Below are 23,580 nucleotides of genomic sequence, written 5' to 3'. Positions count from 1 at the left end.
TCTTGTCCTGCCGTGGTCTCAGGGACTTGGGTTCTCATTTCCCTAAGTCCCTCCCACATCAAAGATGTTTGGATCTGGATCATTAATAAGAACCAGAGTTTAAGATACATTTGAACAACGGGGGAGGCAAGAGAGTGAGCTCTTTTTAGAGAAACAGCTTTCAACAATTTTGTAAATAAAAGCTGATAGACCAGTTTGGGTTCTTTCCAGAAATTTTATTCCCAAGCTATTTATCTCAGGTTCCTATTTTAAGTTTGTTTCTGGCAAAAGAAAAATAAAGGCACTCAACTACTTTCTGTTCTCTAGTAGGAAAATCTCAAACTTCGGGCGATCTGGGGCAGTAGGTCAGTCAGTGAATACATATTTATGGAGGGTTTACTCTTCCTACAGTGGGCACTGTGCTGGGTGTTTCAGGAAGTCACGGAGAGATACGGGGCTATGATCTTTATCAAGAAGCTACAAATTTGTTTGCAAGAAGAGAAATTTGTGTTAAAAACCCCAACTAGAGCAGCGTGAAGAGGTTTCCACTGATCCAAGCTGGGGACAGTCTGAGCATCAGAAAATAAAGATTGCAGTGGGCCAGAACACTTCAAATATAAATATATGAGATTATGGTGATGATGATGAGCTCAAAACTTCACTGATCATGATTGGGGTATGGGAATCAACACATTGTTTCAAAGATTTGTAAGGGAAAGAATTTTTAAAAACATAAGCTATACCAGGCAATCAGTTGAGAAGCCCAGAAGGAGGGGTGATAGGAAGTTTGTACTTCTTGGTGCTGGAGTGTGAAGCCCTGCTGTTTGTTTCTCCTCTGTGTCAGGCTGGCTGACTGCCGGTGACGAGAAGACAGGTTCCTCTTTGCCACAGGTGACCACGGGCTGGAAGGTAGCCTGCAGAGTGAGCAGAGGGTGGAATTTACCCCTGCGCCACCTCTTACCAACTGTGTGATCTTGGGCAAGTCTGTAATCCCTCTGAATTTCACCGAATTTGTTCAGTAGATAATAGGGATGATAACATTAAGACCTCATAGTGTTACCAAGTTAACTTGAACGAAGGCTTAAAGGCCGCCTAATAGGCATTAACTGAAAGGGAATTCCCCCCTCTCCCGCCCTTTGGGTGTTCACTTAGAGCAGTATGGGCACTATTTCCGGGGCACCATGTGGCTCCCAAGGTGACTTTGGCCTTTGCGTTCCTGTTTCTCTCACCCAGTGGAGTGACCTCAGCCCCAGATGCCTGCTGTGGCTGTCACTACCTTCCAGAGCCACACTGGAGCTGCTACGACTGGACCACCAACTTTGAAACAGTTAGAGAGGAGCATGTGGTTTGAAAGGAACTCTCCTTCACCATTAACCACATGAGCTAGAATTCTAACTGGAGTGACCTAGACGGTGTGACTGACCCATCTCTGAAGTGGAATTTTAAAAATCTAAAACGTGGACCCCTGGTTTGGGCTAGGGAAGCTGTTCTTCTTCGTGAAGAAACATCAGTACAGAGCAGAACAGTGGGCTTTGAGTGAGACGCACTTGGATTTGAAGCCCGGCTCGGCGGCTTGCTGGCCCTGTTGCCCAGGACAACTCATCTGATCTCTCTGAGCCCTGACTTATTTTCACCATGATGAGAAAGAATTCATAGATCTTATAAAGTTGTTGTGAGGTGTAGAAAAAGCATACGCTGTCTGTGCTCCCTAGAAATGACATCCATGCCGCTGTTCAGTACCGTGTGTCCTGCCGGATGTGGCTGAGTGTGGCTGAACTCGAGTCCCCATGCTTTTCTTTGATTCTTACCTTAACTTTGTGAGTCTGTCTCATGGCGGATTTCTAGCCTTCACGTGGCTTAGACATTTGGCCATTTACCCACCGGAGTCACGTACTCCCTGGAAGGCATGGGCCTGGAACCCAGATCTGGGAGCTCTTCCGGCTCTGGTGCACATTCTTCGGGGCCCGTGTGTGCGTTTTTCTGTCTTATTTGCTGAGTGTGGTCTCAGAAACGCATTTAATTTATCCAGAACTCTCAGGTACTTTTCTGAAATGTCAAAGAAAAAAACAAGGAAAAGGGCTTCAACAGTGAAATTAATTTTCTCTTCTGTTTGTGAGACCCACGTTGGAATCCCCGAAGGTCAGCACTGGAGGTCTAGGGCATAGCACCTCCCTGGTAAGATGGGTGGGCACGGCGTTCGTGGATCATAGGAATCTGGCTCAGGGTCAAGGGCTGTCCATCACAAACAAATGTTTCCCCCGTTTCCCCCGGTTACCAGGCCCAGGAATTGGCATTGGCTGACAGCGGTTTTATTTACCCGAGGAAGTATCTGATGGCATTCACATACAAGTTTACGCTGCATGTCTGTCTGCCCTGTTGTGCCTACAAAATAGTTGTGTTACATTTCTCGTTGAAACGAGGAAAACATAGAAATCAGGTGCCTGGGGCACCTGGGTGACTCAGGCTGCTAGGCGTCTGCCTTCAGCTCAGGTCATGATCCTGGGGTCCTGGGTTCGAGTCCCACATCGGGCTCCTTGCTCAGTGGAGAGCCTGCTTCTCCTTCTGCCTGCCACTCCCTTTACTTGTGCTCTCTCTCTCTGACAAATAAATAAATAAGAGCTTAAAAAAAAAAAAAAAGAAATCAGGTGCCTGATGCAAACAATAGTTGTTTTATCATGGACTGGCTGGATTCACTTAAAATTTTATGTCCGACCTAAAAATGAGGGGATTATAGTCAACCACATTAACTTACTAGAATTACCTGCCCGCCCCCTGCCCCGTTTCTGAGTTAGAGATCTGAGGCAGGATGGTGGCTCCTAACAGTCTGATAAGATCCATGTATGATTTTGATGTCCAAAAGGGATTGGGAACCACAGAGCTGGAGACCCAGAATCCAGGATTCTGCATGTTAAAGGTGCTGTTTTAAGGCCTAATCATAGTAAAATGCTGTCAGATGGATGACAAGCGTTTGCTTTTTTGTTGTTATTCCGACAACACGTGTGTTGTCTTATATTTCAGGCACAAAGACAAGTAAAACTTAGTCCCTGTCCTCTAAATACTTCTAATATCGAGAAATACATTACCAGACAATTTCAATGTCCATGCTGAGAGCAAGGACAGGAAAGCGCCAAAACCAGATACCAGGGGTACAGGGCAGAGTCATGGAAGGCTTCCTGGAGGAAGGAAACATCTGTGGGATGTATAGGAGTCAGGCGCCTGAGCAGAGGATGCGTCTGAGCCGTAGCACAGAGGCGCTCAGTTGACCTTTGTGGCCCCAGCCTATGCTCCGAGGTCCCCGGCTCTTGCTGCATGGAGAGGAGAGCTGTGGCAGGTAGCTCCTGGTTAGGGCTGTGAGCCTCACACTAGAGAGGAGCAGGCGTCTCTTGCTGAGTTTCTAGGAGAGGGCTGAGTCCATTGGCTGGAATGGTGCCTCCTGCCATCATGTAGGCCACGGAGGAGTCCTAGGAGATGTGGGAGGCATCGGAGTACCCTTGGAGCCTCATCTGATGCGCTGGAGACTGGGGGGCTTGTGCGAGGAGGCTCTTTCTGTTCTGGTTGTCGTGCTCCTTCCTTGGGACCCGTTGCCAACGCATCGGGACATTGTCAGGACAGCAAAGTGATTTCTGTTTCTGGTGCAACTTGACTTTTTTCAGATCTGTATCCTGCTAATGTGTTCAGTTTTATGCACAACTTAGGGAGAAGCTGTTAAGGATGGGGACGGAGAGGTTGCTATACTAACGGTATGTCTCCCACTGCTGTTGTAGCTCATGTGGAAAACGAGGAGCAGTACACCCAGGCTCTGGAGAAGTTCGGGGGCAACTGTGTGTGCAGAGATGACCCAGATTTAGGAAGTGCATTCCTGAAGTTCTCGGTGTTTACAAAGGAGTTGACAGCACTTTTCAAAAACCTGGTAAGTGTCTTCACGCACGTGCAGCCGTTGGGCCGTGTGTTAAATACCTGCGGTTCCCTTAGTCGGAAAGGTAGATAGCCAAGGTGTGTCTGATCAGCTGCGAATAAATTTCAAAGCTCATGCGGTGCCTAAAGGAATTAAATTTTCTATACCCATTAGGTCACTTTGGAATAAATTTTAGAATTGTAATTTTTAAGGTAACACGGCTTTTTAAATTCAAGACAGCATTTTAAATGTGCACAGCTGTGGACAAAATGGATAAATGCATTCATCTTCTTAAGGGCCTCTGACTTCAATTTTTAAGTTTCTAAACTGTGTAGAATCGTCTGTTTCTGGTAATTATGGGAGGCATTTAAACTTACAGTATTTAATAAATATGTTCCGGGCCTGTCTTACACAGCAAGGTAACCTATAATCAAAGCACAGAAATTGCCATGAATATTTAAAGGCCTTTTATGCTCCCAAATGCAGAGCCTAAAAAAAGTCACTTTTTAAGCAAGTGGGAACATGGAGTTGGGACTTCTTGCCTGCGGTAGGTGCTGGGTAACGTGGGTGAATGGGGTTCTTTCTTGTGCTTGGCAGCTCTGTGCCTTCCACATTGTGGGAACAGAATTCTGAACAAGTGTGACCCTGCTGCCTGGCTTCTTCCACAAGGGGAATATGCACTGGGATGGCCCTAGCCTCCCTTTCCTGTTTTTCTCCCCCAGCTTCTAAAGATCATGGGTGACCAGAGCAGGTCAAGGTCGCAAACAGCAGCGCTATTCTCATTTCTCCTGTCAGCAAGCAAATAACAAGTGATAAAGTAGCTCATCGTTCTTGAAATGGTGATGATGGAGGGTTTGTACATCTGGCCTTGATGGGGCAGAAAGAAGGGAACATTGTGTACGCGTTAATAACGGGGAAGGGAAAGAACCAGATCCTTAAGGCTCTGGGTCTCTCTCCCCATCTTCACTTGTAAAAAATTTCAGTTGGAAGTGGTAAAATTAAAAAGCCGTTACTGTGCTTAAGTTTTTTACTCAGGCTCATTTGCAATCTCTTGGGGGCTTTTATGGAGTTCGTCACCCATTTCTTCCTGCTCCAAACAAGCTGGCAGTGAGCGTCCTGACTGGGGAGCCCTAGCCCCCCCGTCAGCCCCCGCTCCCTGGACCCTGGCAGACATGCTCATTAGGCTCTCACCACTGAGTTAGATTGGAGCGTTTTTTTTTTTTTGACCTGGAGAAACTGAATGGCCCCAGGGAAGACCTGTGGAGGGCTTCTTGGGACACAGTCAGCCTGCATCCCACTCTCCCAGCCCCTCAGTGGGTCGGCCCCATCCCGGCTCTGGGCACCTCACTCCTAAGTTTGAGCGAACAGCCTCCAGAGTGAAAGAGACCAAAATAAGCAGAGAAAGGACTTAGAGGAAACAGGGTATTGCAAATAGCAGAAGAAAACTTTAAAGAAACTACGTTTCATTCCTCTGAGAGACTGGAGTAGATGTATCAGAGGGAAGGAGTAGGGATGCAGCTATGGTTAAAGAAAGGGGAAAGACAATTAATGTAAGAAAATACTAAAGCAAAAATCCAGTGACATGATTGGGATAGAAGTCTGTCAGAAAATAGACCAAAAAACAAAGCAAACCAGAAAAAAAGTGGAAAACAGATAGATGAGGATTAATCCTTAAGGCCCATCATTCAGCGGGCAGGTTCCTCAGAGAGAATGGAAGACAGGAGGACAAGATGATCCCTGAAACCCAACCACTCTCGTCTCCCGACTGAAGGCTGGTCAGAGCCCAGAACAGGGAGGGAGGAGGCCCCAGGCATATCTCCGTGTGAAATGGCGAACAATATCTTCACACTTCCAGAAGGCACATGGTGGATTAGGAATCAGTGGTATTGGATGCCTCACCGGTAACACTGGAAACTTTAAGGCATGGAGCAAGGCCACTAACATCCTGAGGAACAGAATTCCAACCTGGAATTACAGCCAGCCGAGCATGAGAGTAGAGTTAGAGACATGCGAGGCTCAAAAAGTTTAGCTCCCGTGCGTCATTTCTCAAACTTCTAAAGGGTGTGCTTTAGCGAAATGAAGAGGAAAGCCAAGAAAGAGGAAGAGGTGTGAGTCAGGAAACAGGATTGGGCCAGAAGGGAAGCGGCGGGAAGGATCCCTGCAGGATGAGCAGCAACCCCCCCCCCCCGCAACCAGGCAGCTCCTCTTTCCTCTCCATTCAGCTCCTCTCCAGACCTGGCTTTTCTTAGCTGTAGAATGGAGGTCATAGAACCATACCTGGTTTTGTGTATAGACTCCAGCCAATTGCTTTACACTCTTTTTTTATTTTATTTTTTTAAAGATTTTATTTATTTATTTGAGAGAGAGAGAATGAGAGACAGAGAGCATGAGAGGGAGGAGGGTCAGAGGGAGAAGCAGACTCCCCGCCGAGCAGGGAGCCCGATGCGGGACTCGATCCCGGGACTCCAGGATCATGACCTGAGCCGAAGGCAGTCGCTTAACCAACTGAGCCACCCAGGCGCCCGCTTTACACTCTTAATTTACTTAATTTTTACAGCAGCTCCAAAGAGGGAGTCCGGATTCTCCCTGCTCTGTAGATTATATAACTGAGGAGGCTCTGGGGCCTTTAAAGAGCTTGGCGTGGCCCCTGCTCGTGTGCCTGCAGGTGGAGGAGAGCCCACCTTAGCACTCCACCCGGTGGAGTCCTCAGGAGGCCAGCCTGCACTTGCTTATGAACACGAGCCGCTGCACATTTAAACGAAACTGTCCCTTCTTTTCTGGATTTTCTGCAAAACTGAAGGCCGGGCAGGTCGGGACCTTGCAAAGGCTGCTTGGCCACTTTGAGCACTGCAGGATCCGGGAATCCGGGCCAGGCCCAGGTGCTGCTCCCTTTTCCGCGGTGGTTACTGAGCACCCATGGTGTGGCAGGCCTCGGGATAGGCATGAAGGGGACACTCGCTCCGTCCTCCTGACCGCTAGGCGGTTCAGCTCCTGCTACCTTCGTCTGTCCATAAGTGACTTCCCGGGTCCGTAGTGAGCGAGCGACAGAGTTGCCATTCAAATCCGGCTCTTAAAACGCCAAATCCATACCGTGTCCATGGTGGTATTTAAAGAAATTAAGGTTTCTGATCAAGTCTTCTGGAGGGAAAAAGATGGAACAGGAGGGACGGTGGTGCGGGGAAAGCGTCAAGTAAGACGCAGGCCAGACGGAGCTGCAGTGGCCACAAGGCAGCCTCAGGGCCTCAGTTTCCCTCATGGTGGGAAAACCAGGCCCACTCAGGGCCAGCATCAAGAGGAAAGCAGTGAGTGGGGAGGGTTCTTTGTCAGCTACAGCCCAGGACGCGAGTGACACCCTCGTGTCGTTAGAAGTCCTAGTGGTAGTAGCTTTGAGTCCGGGCGCTTTCCTTTGCTTTCAGCTTTAATTTATGGAGTTAGGGTTGTTGATCCTGTCTCTGGCAAAGATCAGAGAGAGGGAGAAAATCTCTTACTTGTGCCAAAGTTAGGTTCACCAGGCCTGATTTTCTGGGCTGGTGCCATTGGCGAAGCTGCCCAGCCACCGGAGCGCGGAGTGGCCGCTTCTGAGAAGCTGTTGCTGAGAGCCAGCCGATTACAGGAGAATTCTCCTTTTTTGGTATCTTGTATACCATTCTTATTCCTATTTTTGGGCACATCTGTCCTATCTCTTATTTTTAAAGCCTTGCTTTTACTTTCTCTCAGGCAGTTAAAAACATTTCCGTTTTGGGTGGCTAGGATTGTCAATTCTTCCCTTGTCCAGAAAGAAGAATTACCACCTACCTGCTTTGCAGTGTGAGAGGGTATTTATAAAGCAGTTGGAACATCTCCAGAGAAAGGCCAACTTAACATAAAGTGAGATTTTTTTACTAATGGGTGAGATTCTCACCTTCAGAGAACCGATGAATTTTCTCTGCAGTTATGCAGGATCAGGGGAAAAACAAGGCAGCTCCAGAAATGTAACATGTGTGAAATTAAATTGGTTATAAAGTCAGCCCAATTTCTTAGGTTCTTTTCCTCTTACCAGATGGATGTGAGGATCCTGGAAAGATTTTCCAGGGATCACTTCTGTGCTGAGAGGTAGCTTTTTAACGAGTGGCTGCATTAGAGGATACATTGCTGAAAGGTCATTCCCAGAGATGCAGTCCCTGTCTTGGTTTCAGAGAATTGGGGGTGATACATACGTGCTCCCCATCCACAGAGCTGCCCCAGGTGGAAAGAGGGCCAGCAGATGCCCAGGGAAGGATGGAGTTCCGGTGTGAGATCTGGGGGCGACCCTGGGGTTCAGGAAATCTCACTTCACTCTCATCGAAAGAGGAGTTTGAAAATTCCACCGACCAACATGCACCTAAGTCATGAACTTACTTTACGCAAATTACATTACATTACAAGATATTCTAGCAGGAGAGTAAAGCACTAGTGAGGTTCTGTTGGGGTGTGGGGCAGCCTGCGGCCTTGCCCGTGTGAGGTGGGCCGAGCCTGGCAGAGAGGCGTCCCACCCTGCTGTGTGGGTAACAGAACAGCCGTGTTCTCCAGCCATACCCTCCGTGTCCGGCAGGAGGGTGAGCTCAGTCTCCAGACTAACAGAGCGTATCTCATTGCTTCAAGTATGGGAGCGTCCTGCCGGGAGTCTTCACCCTCAGTACTTACACCTACTTCTCTCTCTCTCTTTTTTAAGATTTTTTTTATTTCTTCATTTGAGAGAGAAAGAGTGTGCGCACAAGCGAGAGAGAGCATGAGAAGGGGGATGGGGGGAGGGAGAAGGACAAGCAGACTCGCCGCTGAGCAGGGAGCCTGACACGGGGCTCGATCCCAGGACCCGGAGATCATGACCTGAGCCGAAGGTAGATGCTTAACCAGCTGAGCCACCCAGGCGCCACACGTACTTCTTCTCTTTTAACTTCATTTATTGAAAATGTCATAAATTAAAATGTTTTACACCGATCATAATTTTCTCTTTTTGGGAGGAAGACTTACCATTGTTTGGGGCGTATATTAATGAACTACGCTGAAATTTAAAAAACCCCTAGTATCTCGTACATGGTCTTTGGGGATCTCTGCCCCTAGATTGGTGCCAGACTACCCACTTTCCATTTCAGACATTTTAGTATCCTGACACTCTTTTTTTTTTAAGATTTTATTTATTCATTTGACAGAGACATAGCGAGAGAGGGAACACAAGCAGGGGGAGTGGAAGAGGGAGAAGCAGGCTTCCCGCGGAGCAGGGAGCCCGATGTGGGCCTCGATCCCAGGACCCTGGGATCATGACCTGAGCCGAAGGCAGACGCTTAACGACTGAGCCACCCAGGCGCTGGTATCCTGACACTCTTGTCCCTGGTAATTGCTGGTTTTTTACTGCTGCCAGTGTCTGCCTCCACTGTTTCTCGCTCCACAGCGCCGGGAGCTGGAGCACAGGAGGACTTGGCTCACAGGCTTGTATGCAAAGTAAAAACCTCTGAGCTTTGAGTGCGGAGGGCTAGAGAGCTGGGGGGATGGAGTTTGTGGACAGGCCTCCTGACGGTTACTCTGGATGCCTAGAAACCTTCCCACTGACTTCTTAACTGGCCTCATACACAGTTGGAAAATCTTTGTCTTAGACTTACAGGACTTTAGCCCTGTAAGCTGCTTCCTACGCTCTCAAATCCCTGACCAAAAATGAAAGCACATCCTTAGTTTGACCAGAACAACAAAAGCAGTAAAGCTAATGTGAGAGCCTGTATCTTGTTATAGCACAGACACCTAATATTTGTGAATGTACTTTGATACTGTTTCTTTCCTTTTCCTTTCCTTTTTTTTCTTTTGGAATGGCAGGACTACCTCATTGTCTTCCCCCGGACACGGACCTGTAGAAGTGAGAGAACGTGGGAAAAGCTGGGGGTGGGAACTAGGCCTCCAGAGGGAGGAGAGCTGAACTGAGGGGGGTGATGGATCGCCCGCTGGGTACCGGGCCCGCTCTTGCACTGTCCAGGTGCTGAGCGCTGCCCTCTGGGCAGGGGCACAAAGACGCTTTTATTAGAAACTGCGTGCTCCGATAGCCATAGCGAATGCCACAGAGCCCTGAGGATGCGGCCCCCGCCTTGGATCCTTGTGTCCCTGGGGTGGAGGTGAGGCTGGGGAGTCCTGTGGGGCGTCACAAGGTGTCCTCGGGTCCATCTGCACATGGGCATGATGGCAAGGTTTATGAACACGTGCCTCGCACATGTCTGTAGTGACTTGTCAGATGCATGGAGGACGCACTGTTAGGGACTGATCATGTGAAGTGTTAATGAGCTCCAAACACGGTTTGTCTCTGTTCTCTCTCACCATCCTGTGTTTCCTCCATTGTTGGCTATTAAAAGGGACAACCGCCATGATGTAGGGGACCTCGAACTTTAAAAGAAGCTTTTGTGAAATCTAAGAATGTGTGGACAGACGGGAGTAGGAGATGTGGATGAAGGCGGAGGGTCAGCTGTCCTGGCAGCCGCAGAGCAGGAAGAGACAGTCAGATGAGCGGCCCCAGTGATCAGGAGGCCACAGGGACCTTTCTCCTGCCTGGGTAAAAGCAGGGGACAAGTTGCAGTAGCAGGAGGAGAAGCTGTAGGTGGAGGAGACAGCAGGCAAGGTTGATGAGGAAAGGGTAAAGTGACAAAGGGCCGGAGCTGGTGGCTGGAGGATGGTACAGAAGGGGGTCTGTGAGCTGTCAGAGCTCTGCTTCTCGTGTCTCCTCCTGTCGGTGAGGTGCTCCGCCAGGAGTCCGGCCCCTGCTCCTCCGTGGGGAGTCGTCAGCCAATTTGTGTAGATAAATTCCAGGTCCTAGCTTCTCCACGTACATTCCCCTTTCTTTGGGAATTTTCAGCTATTAATCAGTCATTCCCTAAAATCGAGAACTTGGCAAACCATACCAGTGCTTGCATATCCCAGATTCCAGTTTACAAAGCATTTGGACATTGTGTTATCCCCGCCCCCAGAGGCCCTAGCCTTGACTCAAGTGGAATCACCTGGGGCTTCTTAGAGATGCAGACTCCCAGGCCCTTCTCTAGGCCTACTGCACCAGAATCTGCACTTCATAAGATCCCTGGGGGATGGGTAGGCACCTACAGTTTGAGAAGCAGCTAGAGCAGAGGTTCTCAAAGTGCAGTCCCTGGAACTTGTTAGAATAAAAATCACGGCCCCCCGCCACACCTACTGAATGGTGGTTCTCAAACTTTGGGGCAGCGGCAGCACCTGGAGGGTTGTTAGAACACCTGGTTGGGCCCCTTCCCAGAGTTCCTAACCATGTGCACCTCTACAAAGTTCCCCCGTGACGCTGACCTCAGTAGGAGCTGGCTACTGTTAGAGGACAGCCGGGTGAGGCTTACCCCCGGGGACACGGAGACGGTGATGCTTGGGCCTCACTGAGGCCCGCAAATATCTCCCAGCCTCGGATTCTAGGAGGCAAGACGTTTGAAAAGGTGCTTTCATTTTTGGTCAATGGCTTCATTTTCATGTCCCGTGGGCTTCTGGAGACATTGTGGAATTCTGGATGGTTCTGGTGCTCTCCCAGTGCCTCAGAGTCGGCTGTCTGCGGGTTTTCAGCATGGCTGCAGGTAGGCTGAAGTGTGCAGTTTCAACACCTAGCCTCTAATGGAGAAGAGGGCGAAGGGTCACTATTTTCTCTCCACTTAGAACCTGAAAGATCCAAGCAGTGTGACTGGCGGAGACGCGGTGGGTAAGGCAGAAGCCAGGAGCTGTATCCCGTCGTGTCTCTGGTGTGAAAGTCGCCAGTGTGCGTTTTTGGCAACTGGCTGGTTTTGATCTCTCAGTTTGTGTTAAACTTAACTCAAGATCAGCGTGGGCTCCCCGCTCCTTTTTAATTATACAAACCAGCAGAGCGGTTCTGCTGCCAAAGAAGGCGGCCTGGGAGCATGTGTTCGCCGGCGCCCCGCGTGGGGGTGGGTGCGGGACGGTAGACCCCAGCCAGCACCGTCGCCCAGCCAGGGAAGAAGTGTCTTCACGGATCCCAGGAGCGAAAGTGACCCGGATGGTTCTCTGATGAACCGCTTGTGCAACAAGGAACTAGAAGGCGACTCTGACGTAGGCGGCTCCTCAGAGGGAAGCCTGTATTCAGCCTCCCAGCTCCTTCTGCTCCGGTCTTGGGGCGTCTGTGAGTCCGTCGCTGGAAGCGAAATTTTGGGACAAGCTCTGCCTTCAGCCTCTCGGCTCAGCTCTGCTTCTTAGTGGGATCTGGGGGCCAAGTGGGTAACTTAGCCCTCTCTTGCTTTGTGAATCTGTAAAATGGGGATTAACAGCACCTGCTTCTCAGAATAGTTGTAAGGGTTAAATGAGGTCAAACGGCCCAGTGCCATTTAGGGATTTAGGCCATTTTACCTAATACCTTCTGCTTCTCCAAGAACCTCTTTGCCTGGGTGCCCATTCTTTCAGATAAACAGTCTTTGGAAAGCACATAGAAAACTTCTTTGAATCCACCAGGCAACTGCTACCTTGGGCCTTCTTGTTAAGTTCCCTCTGCCAGGAATGCTCTTCCACCAGATTCTCCCCTGGCTCTGTGGCTCCCTTTCTCCGCTGCTCAAATGTCACCTTCTCAAAGGGCCTTCCGACCACAATTTGAGAGTCCCATCCCACGAATCATCATAGCACCTTTATTTGTAAGATTTGTAGTAGCCCTCAAACTGGAAATAAAGTCCGAAGTCTTTGAGCAGGTGTCAGGACAAGCCGATTGTAGTCTCTCCAGACCGTGGAGCAGTGCTCAGTGAGGAACAGGAGTGGACTGTTGATGCCCCAGCACGGATGGCTCTCCAAGTAGGAATCTCCTCTCAAAGCAGATACGAAGGCAGCCACAGAGAGAAGTACGTGTCACGTGATCCCAGATACGTACAGTTCTGGGCAATGCAAACTGTTCTCTGGTGACAGAAGTAGATCAGTGGCTGCCCAGGGACTGAGGAGCTGGGAGATGGGGATTGCAAAAGGGGCACAAAGAAACTTTTAGGGGGATGGGTATGTTCACTATCTGGATTTTGGCGATGGTTTGATGGGTGTGTGTGTGTATATATGTCATGACTTACCAAATTGTACACTTTAAAATGTGTGTAGCATATTATATGTTGATTTTACCTTAATAAAGCTGCTTAAAATTTGTTTAAGCTATTGGGTTAAGGCAGTGCTGTTCAGTAGAACTTTTGCATGGATGGAAATGGTCGGTATCTACTCCCATATAATAAGCCACTAGCCACGTGTAGCTCTTGAGCACTTGAAATATAGCTAGTGCAGCTAAGGAACTCGGTCTTTAACTTGATTTAATTTTAATCCATTTGAATGTGAGTGGTTGTGTGCAGCCAGGGCCTAGCACGCTGGACAGCACAGGCGTGTGGCCTTACCTGCTACTCTAACACACCTCCCAGCACCACCCACACGCCCTCCTGGGTCTTAGGCTCTGGCTCCCGGAAAGAACTTGAAGTTTCCTTCAGGTGATGACTGTTTCATACATACTTATGCTTAGTAATACTGAAACCTCTGGGAAGAATTATGCCCTTATTTGAATCAGTGAGGTCTGAGGTCTTTTTGCAACCCTCCACGCTGACAAGGAGGTGCTGGGCCTCCTTGTGGTTGGTTATTCTTGGAAGCTTTGCTTTTACTTATTTAATTCTGTAATTGAGCAGCATTTGCTCACGTTAAAAAGAAAAGAAAAACACCACAGATCTCAAAGTGTCGTCTGCCTCAGGCTTCTCATGAATGAGGCAGATTAAAATAAACTTACGTGACACAGATAAGTCTCAGTGAGATTCTTTGGCCATGTTTTATATAGCGATACATTGGCCTTTTAAGGACAAGCTGATTATCCCCAAAGAGAATTGGACTCTATTAAGGATTTTGGAGGGGAGCCTGGGAAGACCTATTGTTTTCTAGATTCAGGCCTGGACGTAGGAAGTCTGCCCAGCAACTTTCCCGGTTGTGATTCTCTCTTCTCGTGCTGCTTCTTAAAAATCGGAGATCCTGTCTAGGTTCAGGCTTCTAGATGGATCCTCTTGGGCAAGATCATTTGGCAGAGCCATCTTGCTCATTGCCTAAGTCAAGGAGGAGGCAGCACTGAGGTTTCCAGGTGAGTTGTACAGTGGGACCAAGATGGAGCCTTGGCTGGGTCAGCAGCATGTGGTCACCAGTGACCGAGCTAAAGGAGCAGGCAAGATGGTGCCCTTGTGAGCTGAGGAAGCATAGGACGGAAAGTGGAAAGATTTTACAGAGTGTGGAAGTGACAAAGCTAAGGACAAGGAATTTTAAGGAATCCCGCCCCCCAACAAAAAAAAAAATAGGAAGAACAGCATGGAAAGGTGGCTGTTGGCTGGCTCTGACTTCCCCCAACTTCCACTCATCTCCTTGTCCATGTTCGTTCACCAGTCAGTGGCAATCGCATGCTCAGGTTGTTCTTGATCTCTGCTAGCTAGCCTGGTCTGCCCTACAACTGAATCTATTTCTCCTTGTGAGATTACAGACTTTTGACTACTTACTGATTCATCTTGTCAGACTTTTCCAAGTGAAGACAGGAAGAGAGAGAAGGGAGGATTGTTACTTTCAAGATTGCCTGTTTGCAGGGCGCCTAGACATGCGACTCTTGATCCCGGGGTTATGAGTTCGAGCCCAAGTTGGATGTAGAGATTACTTAAATAAAAACTTTAATAATAATAAAAAAAGATTGTTTGCTATTGGTATTAGATCCATAGTCAACAGCAGCAATTGAGCTTCATAATTTATAATCAGATCATGCTTGGTGTTTCAAAAAGCCATTTTATAAAATATATGTGTTGAAAGTAAATCAAGAGTGTAAGAGAAAGCACAGTACTTGCTTGGCACTGAGGAAGTATTCTGGTTGGATTACCCAGGGATAATTTAATTCTTCCCATAGATCATAAAAATTTCATTACTCATGAATTGAGGCCAAGGCTGCTGAGCACAAGGATGTGTACTCGTTTTGGCTGTGGTTTTCACCCCTGCTGGCCAGAACAGAAGGCAGTTCATCTGTGGCCCCGGGGCTCCGGGGCTGCCCCAGCACACAGTCAGAGAAAGATTCAGAGCCCGACCTTCATACCGCAGGGCACTCTTGCCAAGACAGAGCATCTGGGCTCCAGTGCTTGCGTTCTCCAGCCCAGGCAGAGACGAGAGCAGTCATTTCCTGAGACGCTCACCCTGAGTCAAATTGCCTCTGTGCTGTGCGGTTTGCGTACACGGAGCCTGTAAATGCAGAGGCTCACGTCCAGGAGTACGAAGCTGGATTAATGTATCCACTGACAGGGATTCTGTTTGTATTTGTAATCGTGTATTTCTTTTTAAAAAAACAGCTTTATTGAAGTATATTTTACATATCGTAGATCTCACCCATTTCAAGTATATAAGTCAGTGATTTCTAGTAACTCTACCAAGTGGTGTAGCCGTGACCATACATCAGCCTGGAGACAGTTTCTGCCCCCAGTAAGGTCACTCATGTCCTCTCACAGTTAACCCCCAGCCCCAGGCAACCACTGATCTACTTTCTGTCTCTTTTGTAATAATTAAGCTAATTATTTTCTGACAAGAGAAGTAATAGTTTCTTATTTTAGACATTTGAACAACTCCAGCAAGAAAAATCCCCTGGAACGAAGGCCAGAACCCCTTTGGTCCATCTGGCACCCGGACTTCTCAGCATTGTCTTCCCTGCCCCTCTGCTCACGTGGCTGCCGTGGGCCTTTGCTCACTTCCCCACCCTGCTCCTTTTGCCCGGGATACCTTCACCCCATCTTGCAAGACGAAATGCTCCCTCTTTTGAAGGTCTATCTCACATAACCCCCGGTCAGCAAAGATTTCCCTGGTGTCCAGACTAAAAGTAATTTTCTTTTCTTAGAAATTCCATGGTGCTTTATTTATGGCTCTTCGGAGTTTTCACAGGGCAGTTTGCTTACTTAATTGTGGGTTTTATCTTTCCTATTAGATGGTGAGTTCCTGGGGACTGAGGTTCTGTCTAGTCCATCTTTGTCTGCTAGCCCTCTGTGCCTCTTCAGCTTCATCCCTGTCACTCCCTGAGGACCCTGTGCATCTCCCTGGCAGCTGTAGTGGTTGTGTCCTGTCCTGGTCACAGTGGGCCGTGGGCCCATCCACGGCATCGTGGCTGTGTCCTGTCCTGTGGCTGTGTCCTGTCCTGGTCACAGTAGGCCGTGGGCCCATCCATGGCATCATGGCTGTGTCCTGTCCTGGTCACAGTAGGCCGTGGGCCCATCCACGGCATCGTGGCTGTGTCCTGTCCTGGTTACAGTAGGCTGTGGCCCATCCACGGCATCGAGACTGAGAGCAACCCAGCCCGACGGATAGCTGTCGGTTTCCGACTTTACTGTTTCACTCTAAATACCAAAGCTTAGTTTACCTCTCCTGGACGTAACACCTGTCTTTCAGTACCTACTTTCTTGTTTGAATTAAATAACAAATAGTCTTAAAATAGATTTATAAACCGAATTGTGCGTTCTTTCCCCCTGCTGTAGAGAATCTTGTTTTCCTCACTCATCCATCCATACACTGCTACTTACTAAACATGCCTCTTGTAACAAACCCACTAGACTTCTTTCTAGTAATAAGATTTTTAATCTGCAAGCACCTTGTTCTTTTCCCCCCCCACCCACTGTATGATTGAGTTGTGCTGGTGCCTTGATAAAGGTTAAACCGACTCCTGCCCTTGGGACCACCCTGGGCAGCTCTGATGTTCCCCCTTCAGGCTGTGTTTGCTGCCCTTTCTTGCACTTGCTCGTCCAAGATGGCTCTGTGTTGGCTCATCTCTAGGCAACGTTCGGGAGCAAATTGATCTGTGCCTTTGACTCTTAGCCATGGCTCTTTGTGACTGTGTGGATGGATGGGCAGTGTCACGAGGCTCAGTAACTGGGACAGGCCCCTCTTGCCCAAGCACAGGTTGGCCCTCCCGGCTGCCCAGAGCCGGTCATTGTCTCTCTCCACAAGGAGCCACTGGTATCTGTACAGAGTAAAATACGCTGCATGTGCTATGTCTTAGACTTTCTATGTTCAATTCTTGGTGTGTATTTCTTTATTCTTCCTCTTGAGATGGCAGGCATTGTGTTTTTATCTTTGTAGCCAGCTAGTTGCTGCCTATAAAATACATGCTCAATAAATACATGATGAACAGAATAATGAATTCACGTATACATTTGCTCTATGACGTTTAGTTTAAAGGTATCAATATATCTCTAAGTCTGTCTCTTATGTATTAGATGCTCAGAAAAATACTTCAGTATATTGATTTACTCAGTCCGTGTTTCTCAAGCACCTGCTCTGGGCACCAAGCTAGGTGCCACGGAGAATATAAAATGAAGTGCACTTAAAGCTGTCCTTTAGGATGTATGATGTGAGACTGCTGAGGTGAAGCAGGGTAGGACCTGTCAAGTGCCTGAAGAAATTAAAAATATATACATATTGGAGGATTTGGAAGGGAGGGATCACTTCCTTCTGGCAGCTGGGGGGATGTTAATGGAGAAAGTAGCATCTGGGGAAAGCCTGATGGATGGGAAGGCTTTTGGGGGAGGGAATTGGGAGGACACTCAGCGGGGTAGAGCAGACTGAGCACAAGCAGAGAACAGCAAGGACTTCCACTTGGCCAGATATAAAGATGAAAAGTGGCGAAGGGGGTTGGACCGTGGAGGGTCCCAAGGGCAGGAGTCGGTTTAACCTTTATCAGGGACACCACCCCAGATGAATCCGACAGCGCTGCAGAGGAGGGGGTGGGTCAGGCAGAGAGCAGGGGCCGGTGGCCAGGAGTCTCAGTCCAGAAAAGGGGCAGAGAGACCCATCCAGGAACATGGTGGCAAGAATGGCAAGTGGGGAGTTCGTGGGTGAGCAACTGGTCCGCAAGGCGGAGCAGAGCGGAGCCTGGCGGGAGGGACCTGCCGGAGGCAGCCGGGTAGGGTTGCGGTGGCAGCGGGCTTGGGCGCGTAGTTGCCAGCAGGTGTCCTGGCGGGGGGTGGAGGTGTGGAAGGAGACAGGCGTGTGGCAGTCTGCCCTCGGATTCCCTCCTGCCTCGGTTTACAGTGCAAGCCAGGTGTGTTTGCATTAGAGATGATTCACCAGCACGGCCCTTTGTTTGCCACTGTTCCTTCCAGTCATCGGAAGACCTCGCCTTAAACTCCGCTTCTCGGTGTTTAAAAATCTAACTCTTCAGGCTAATCCTCGCAAGTCCCTGCTGATTACAGTGTGCCTTGGAGGGCTGCCAGGGACGTGACAAACGTTGAGTTGTGGAAGCCTCAGACAAATGTTACCCAAAGAAGGCATTTCTGAAAGGACGGTCGTGAGTCGGTTGTGTATTTGGCACGGTTGGTGGCTGGGTGCAGGGTTGTCACACACCTCTGCAGGGATTTTTCTAGTCCATTTGTTCCTCCCATTTTGAGGTTTCATATGCCAAATAGCATATGAAAATCAGATCCCATGTTGCCTGGAAAATTGTGCCTAGAGTTGGTTTTCCTATTCAAGGTAATTCTACTAAAATTAAAAATTTCCTCTGCTCAGTGGTAAGAATAAATGCACATGGTTCCAGAGTCCTTACTTGTCGCTCCTCTTTTATAGGCCCATAATCTAGGTGTGTGTACCCCAAAGTGACATGTGCCCCAAGGCCCCAGCATTGCCAGCTGGCATGTGTGTTGACTCACGGCAGCGGTGCGCTAAGCCGGGGCGAGGAGAAAGTAGATCCTCAGCTGATTGCCGGGGAGGGACTGCATGGGCCTCAGAACACAGGGAGCCAGTACCTAACTGTCCCCAACTGAAGCTTGGTGTCTTAGCTTCCCACATTTGAGGCCAGCAGGGGCAGCCGTGCTTGCTGTGAGTGTGCTCTGAGTGTGTGTCGGGAGGGTTTGGTTCTAGTCAAGTTAATCCGTGGTGACAATGTGCTAAGCCTCCGTCCCTGGCCTTCTTGCTTCAGGGAGAAGAACAGAGCAGCTCAAGACCTCCCTCCCCCCTTTTCTCATTTTTCTCCTTTTCCAGCAACACACACACACACCGCACGTCCCACATACACCCCACACTTCACACACACAACACATGCAACACACACACTCATTTCTCTTCCTCTCTCTGAACATTGGCTCCTACACATTCACCAAGAAGAAGAGATTCTCTTCTTCATTCTGAGTTCCCCTGTGGGGGGCTTTTCTGGGGAGATTGGGGTCTGTGGGCCCTGAGACTTCAGTGAAGCGTAGCCCAGAACATTGGAGCTGTGAGTGAGAGCAGGAAGTGTGTGTTTGTGAATTCTATTCGGTATCTTTAAAGTGGTTCTGTCAGTGATTGTTTTGAAATAATTTTTCTTTGTCATAATGATGATCTTCTCACAAAACTAAATAGTTTAATAGAAGGCTGTTATTGTTGTGAAGAATAGAGAAATACAGACTTTCTGAGAGTTATGTTTTTATTGGCAAGGTACGACCACCACAAGGAGCATAGGAATGAATAAGGCTGTCCTGCTCGTGCCGACCAGGTTTTCAGGGGAGGTTAATTATTACCAGGTGTTCTCTAAGATCTTGCTGTCCTTACTTCAGATTAAAAAGGACATTGAGGGACGCCTGGGTGGCTCAGTCGGTTAAGCGTCTGCCTTCGGCTCAGGTCATGATCCCAGGGTCCTGGGATCGAGTCCTGCATCAGGCTCCCTGCTCCGCAGGAAGCCTGCTTCTCCCTCTCCATTCCCCCTGCTTGTGTTCCGGCTCTTGCTATCTCTCTCTCAGTCAAATAAATAAATAAAATCTTTTAAAAAAAAGACATCGAATAAGAATTTTGTTTGTTTGCTTTTTAGATTCAGAATATGAACAACATCATCTCCTTCCCCCTGGACAGTTTGCTGAAAGGAGACCTGAAAGGAGTGAAAGGGGTAAGCCGTCGACCACCCAGCTCACTGGGAACAGTCACTGGGGGACGTAGAGTCACGGTCATGCTGGCCTGTCGGGGCACGGCACACACATGCCTTCCTCCTGGATGGCATGATGGCTTCTTGCTGCCTCAGGTTCCCTTGATCTGCTACGTTGGCACCACCTTTCAGTCCTACCGATGGTGCCCCAAGGCCCTTCTGGCCACCCTGTTGGTGCTGTAAATGTGGGAAGGGGAGGAGGGTGGGAAGGGAAAGAAGCAGCTCTCTTGAAGCCTGTGAATGGTTTTCGCGCTCTGTCGGTTGAGCAGGGGAGCCTGTGCAGGGAAGTGTGGTTTTCTGGCCGGCGTGTCGCTGGCTGACCACTGGCCAAAGGGTCCTTGCTAGGATGTAGTTTCCCGGCAGGAGAATCTGCACCAGTAAGGCTCGAACGGACTTTCTTTTTCTGTCCTCCGAAGGACGTTCACTGTTCAGGAAGCGCCTTGCTGTGAATTGTTTCATGAACATGTGAGTGAGGAAGTCAGTTCGAGCGGTATCTGTACCAGATGCCGAGCAGTAGCCGCTTCTGCATGTTGGTGGCACGAACAGATGTGTGATCTGAAAGACAGATGATTGTGCCCCAGTTCTTAGATCAAATTCTCTGATTGGATCTGCACGTGATTCCCAGTCACGTCTGGCTCATCTGGAAGCCCAGGCTGGCCAATCTCCATGACCTCTGCAGAGACCTCTCAGTATTTACTTCCCAGAGCATGCCAGGGCTGTTGGGGCAGGGAGCACTGGGCCTGGCGAGCCGTTAGGACACTGAGGAACATTCCTCGTCGTCCCGGACCAGGGTCCTAGAGAACACATCAGCCAACTCAAGTTAGCCAGCAGAATGGGAGGACAGGGCACATGAGGCAGAGGGACGCACGTGCAGGTAGGGAGAAGCGTGACAGGGTGCTGCTCTTGAGGCTTTTTGTATGGTTTGATGCCCTGAGTCTGGGGGGGTGCAGGAGTGGGAGATGAGGCTTCCAAGTTCATGGAAGGCCTTAGATGCTGGGCTAGGAGCTTCGGCCTTGTCATAATAAGGCCAGTGAAGAGCCAAAAAATAAAAAATAAGCCCCCCAAAGGAGGTTCTTTCTTACAAAAAGAACCCTGTTAAAGGGAACATAAATGGGGGGAACCACTGGATAGAATTTTCCAGTGGCTCAGTATGCTTTGAGCCAGGCTTTATCAGAGTGTAGGAGGTCCTAAGTTCTAGATAGAAGAGTGGAATCAGGAGACCTCAGAAGAAGGTGAATGGCTTTGATATCGTTTTTGCTGGGCCCAAATCAGGGTTACATCTCTCAGGGGACATTCTCCTATTCATTCCACTTGTTCTGTGTGCGTGTGGCGTAGCTGCTAGTCGCATTCAAAGCCTGAGCTCTAAGTTCTTTATTTTTCATGGAATTGTATACATCATTTATTACAGAAATTAATGCTCCTTTCAGGACTAGTCTAGGAATAAGTAAGTTGTCTTGCCCAGAAGTTAATATTGGTTCTGTTTAATTTATGCCTCTCTGTTTACAGGATCTGAAAAAGCCTTTTGATAAAGCTTGGAAGGACTATGAAACAAAAATGTGAGTGTTTCCATTTTTTTTAAATGTAGGTAATTTGAGATCTTAATTTTAAATTGAGCTTTTATTGCTTGAAGGTATTTTCTAAATAAACCTTCAGCCAGGGAAGAATTCACTTAAACCTGTGTTGCTGTGGTTCATTACGACGCCAGATGCTTTCACACTCGGTGTCTAAATTTCAGTGATGCCGTGGACCTCTTCAAACGAGTTTTTCCTGGTCCCTTTTCTGTGATGTCGTAATGGTTACAGAATGTTATTTTCAAGAAAGCTCGTTGAAGGACATCAAGGCCAGTTTTCGTCGATAGGTGTTTCTTTCCCTTTTTTAAAAAAAAAACAAAAAACGCTTTCCCCACTTTGTCACCGTTTACTACGGCAACACAGTTTTCAGACTTCATCTTCCTGGTGATTTGCAAGAGCCGTCTGCTTGTAGCTCTTTGTCTGAATTTCCCTAAAACACCAGTCCCTTGGTGTAGAAAGAGAGAGAAAAGAGGCACCCCACGCTAGCCTTATTCGATCGCTTCATCTGCCATAAGAACATGAAGAAAGGCTCAGTCGGTTTCCACTGAAGATGGGACTGCTCCTGGCCCATGTCAGTCATGGGCACATTTCGGATCACAGTCTCTCCTTCCCAGCATGGGAGGGTTCAGCTCACTGGGATTGGGCTGGTGATTGTGGGGATAGTGGTTTCAATTACTGTAAATACTTGAGAGACAGAAAATATTTTCAAATGTCTCATGTTTGCTTTGTAATTACTGTGCAGTGGGTAACAATGTAGAGTTTTCTGAGTGGAAATAGAAACTTTAACATGAAGCCATCTGGTAAAGTGAGAGGTGTTAAGAAGAAAGCTGTTCCAGATGTAGCTCTAAGTAATTGGACTTGGGATGTGTGTGTGTGTGTGTGTATGTTTTGTTTTTAAAACCAGCCTTGGGGGACGCCTGGGTGGCTCAGTCAGTTAATAGCTCAGATCATGATCCTGGGGTCCTGGGATCAAATTCTGCATCCAGCTTCTTGCTCAGCGGGGAGCCTGCTTCTCCCTCTGCCTGCCGCTCCCCCAGCTTGTGCACACGTGCACTCTCTCTCTCTCTGACAAATAAATAAATAAAATCTTTAAAAAAATAAAATAAAATAAAACCAGCCTTGGGTGAAGGATCACAAAGCTCAAACTCAGGAATACCAAACCTTTAACATTTGTCCCCTCCTGGAAATCTTAAATTTCCATACCCAAATTTCCATACTCGGAGTTGCCTGGATCCCCAAAATCCGGATTTCACTGATGGCATACATTCACATATAAGCACAGATTGTGTTAGAGTACCTTGAAGGTCTGTCCAACCAGAGAAGCTGCTGGCCCTTAGCATCCTTCCTCTGCACACCCATGCAGTGCACTCGACAGGGAAAGGATCTTTGTAGACAGGAAGCCAAGACTTGGTGCTTTGCTGCTGGTCAGCTAGTGAGAGGGTCATTGAGCCAGAGCCAGGAGGTGGCTTTCCATTCAGCTGCTGTTGCTTCCACCCTCGGGTGCCTCCAAGGAGACGCTTCTGTGTATTACCGAACCGGGGGCACAAAGGGGGTTTTGAAGAGGGTTGCCAGAGAGAGTCTTCTGGTTCCGAAAGGAGAATGAGATCAAATTCTGTAAAATCAGGATATACATAGATAGAGTGGAGACAGAATTACTCACAAAATCCCAGAATTTGACAGTGTTGAAAGCTTCAGATAATTCTCAGATAAGTTTTAAAAATAACTCTTTCACCATTTATGCTTGAGATTTGTTCTGCAACAATGAGCACTGTCCCAGTCAAGGCAGAGCCCTGGCAAGACCTCATTCGGCCAGGAGGCGGGTGGTGAGGGGCAGGGAGAAAGTGGAGGAGGGAGGGAGTCTCCTGCCTGCAGCCCCCTTTTGTGCTGCTCAGTGGACACACAGACAGACAAAGTGCTGCCCTGAAGGAAACCTTTGAGGCGTGAGCAGACTTTCTGCCTCTTCTGACCCAAATCTGGCACAAAGTAGGTGCTTAGGAAAGGATTTCTTGAACCAGTACTCAACAAAAAGGGTCAAATTTGACATTCTTATGACCAAATTGTATTTTCCTTTCCAGTAAGTTAAGAGGCTGTCTTGTATGAAACTGGACCATTTCCTTACACCACACACAAAAATAGACTCAAAGTGGTTGAAAGACCTAAATGTGAGGCAGGAGTCCATCCAAATCCTAAAGGAGAACACAGGCAGCAACCTCTTCGACCTCAGCCACAGCAAC

The 23,580-nt window shown here is 48.4% G+C and overlaps 1 protein-coding gene across 1 annotated transcript in view; it reads left to right on the top strand.

The window, feature by feature from the left end:
- Positions 1–23,580, top strand: part of ASAP2 (ArfGAP with SH3 domain, ankyrin repeat and PH domain 2) — a 155,871-nt gene that overhangs the window by 73,201 nt on the left and 59,090 nt on the right. Inside the window, exons 3-6 of the mRNA XM_081797312.1 lie at positions 3,744–3,889; positions 19,665–19,739; positions 21,282–21,331; positions 21,511–21,556. Coding sequence (XP_081653438.1) covers positions 3,744–3,889; positions 19,665–19,739; positions 21,282–21,331; positions 21,511–21,556 — 317 coding nt within the window. The remainder of the gene's footprint in view (positions 1–3,743; positions 3,890–19,664; positions 19,740–21,281; positions 21,332–21,510; positions 21,557–23,580) is intronic.

The sequence above is a fragment of the Leptonychotes weddellii genome, chromosome 10 (genome assembly GCF_054177405.1).
Source record: "Leptonychotes weddellii isolate Sample4059 chromosome 10, ASM5417740v2, whole genome shotgun sequence".
NCBI lineage: Eukaryota > Metazoa > Chordata > Mammalia > Carnivora > Phocidae > Leptonychotes > Leptonychotes weddellii.
This window is presented reverse-complemented; position numbering and strand designations above follow the sequence as displayed.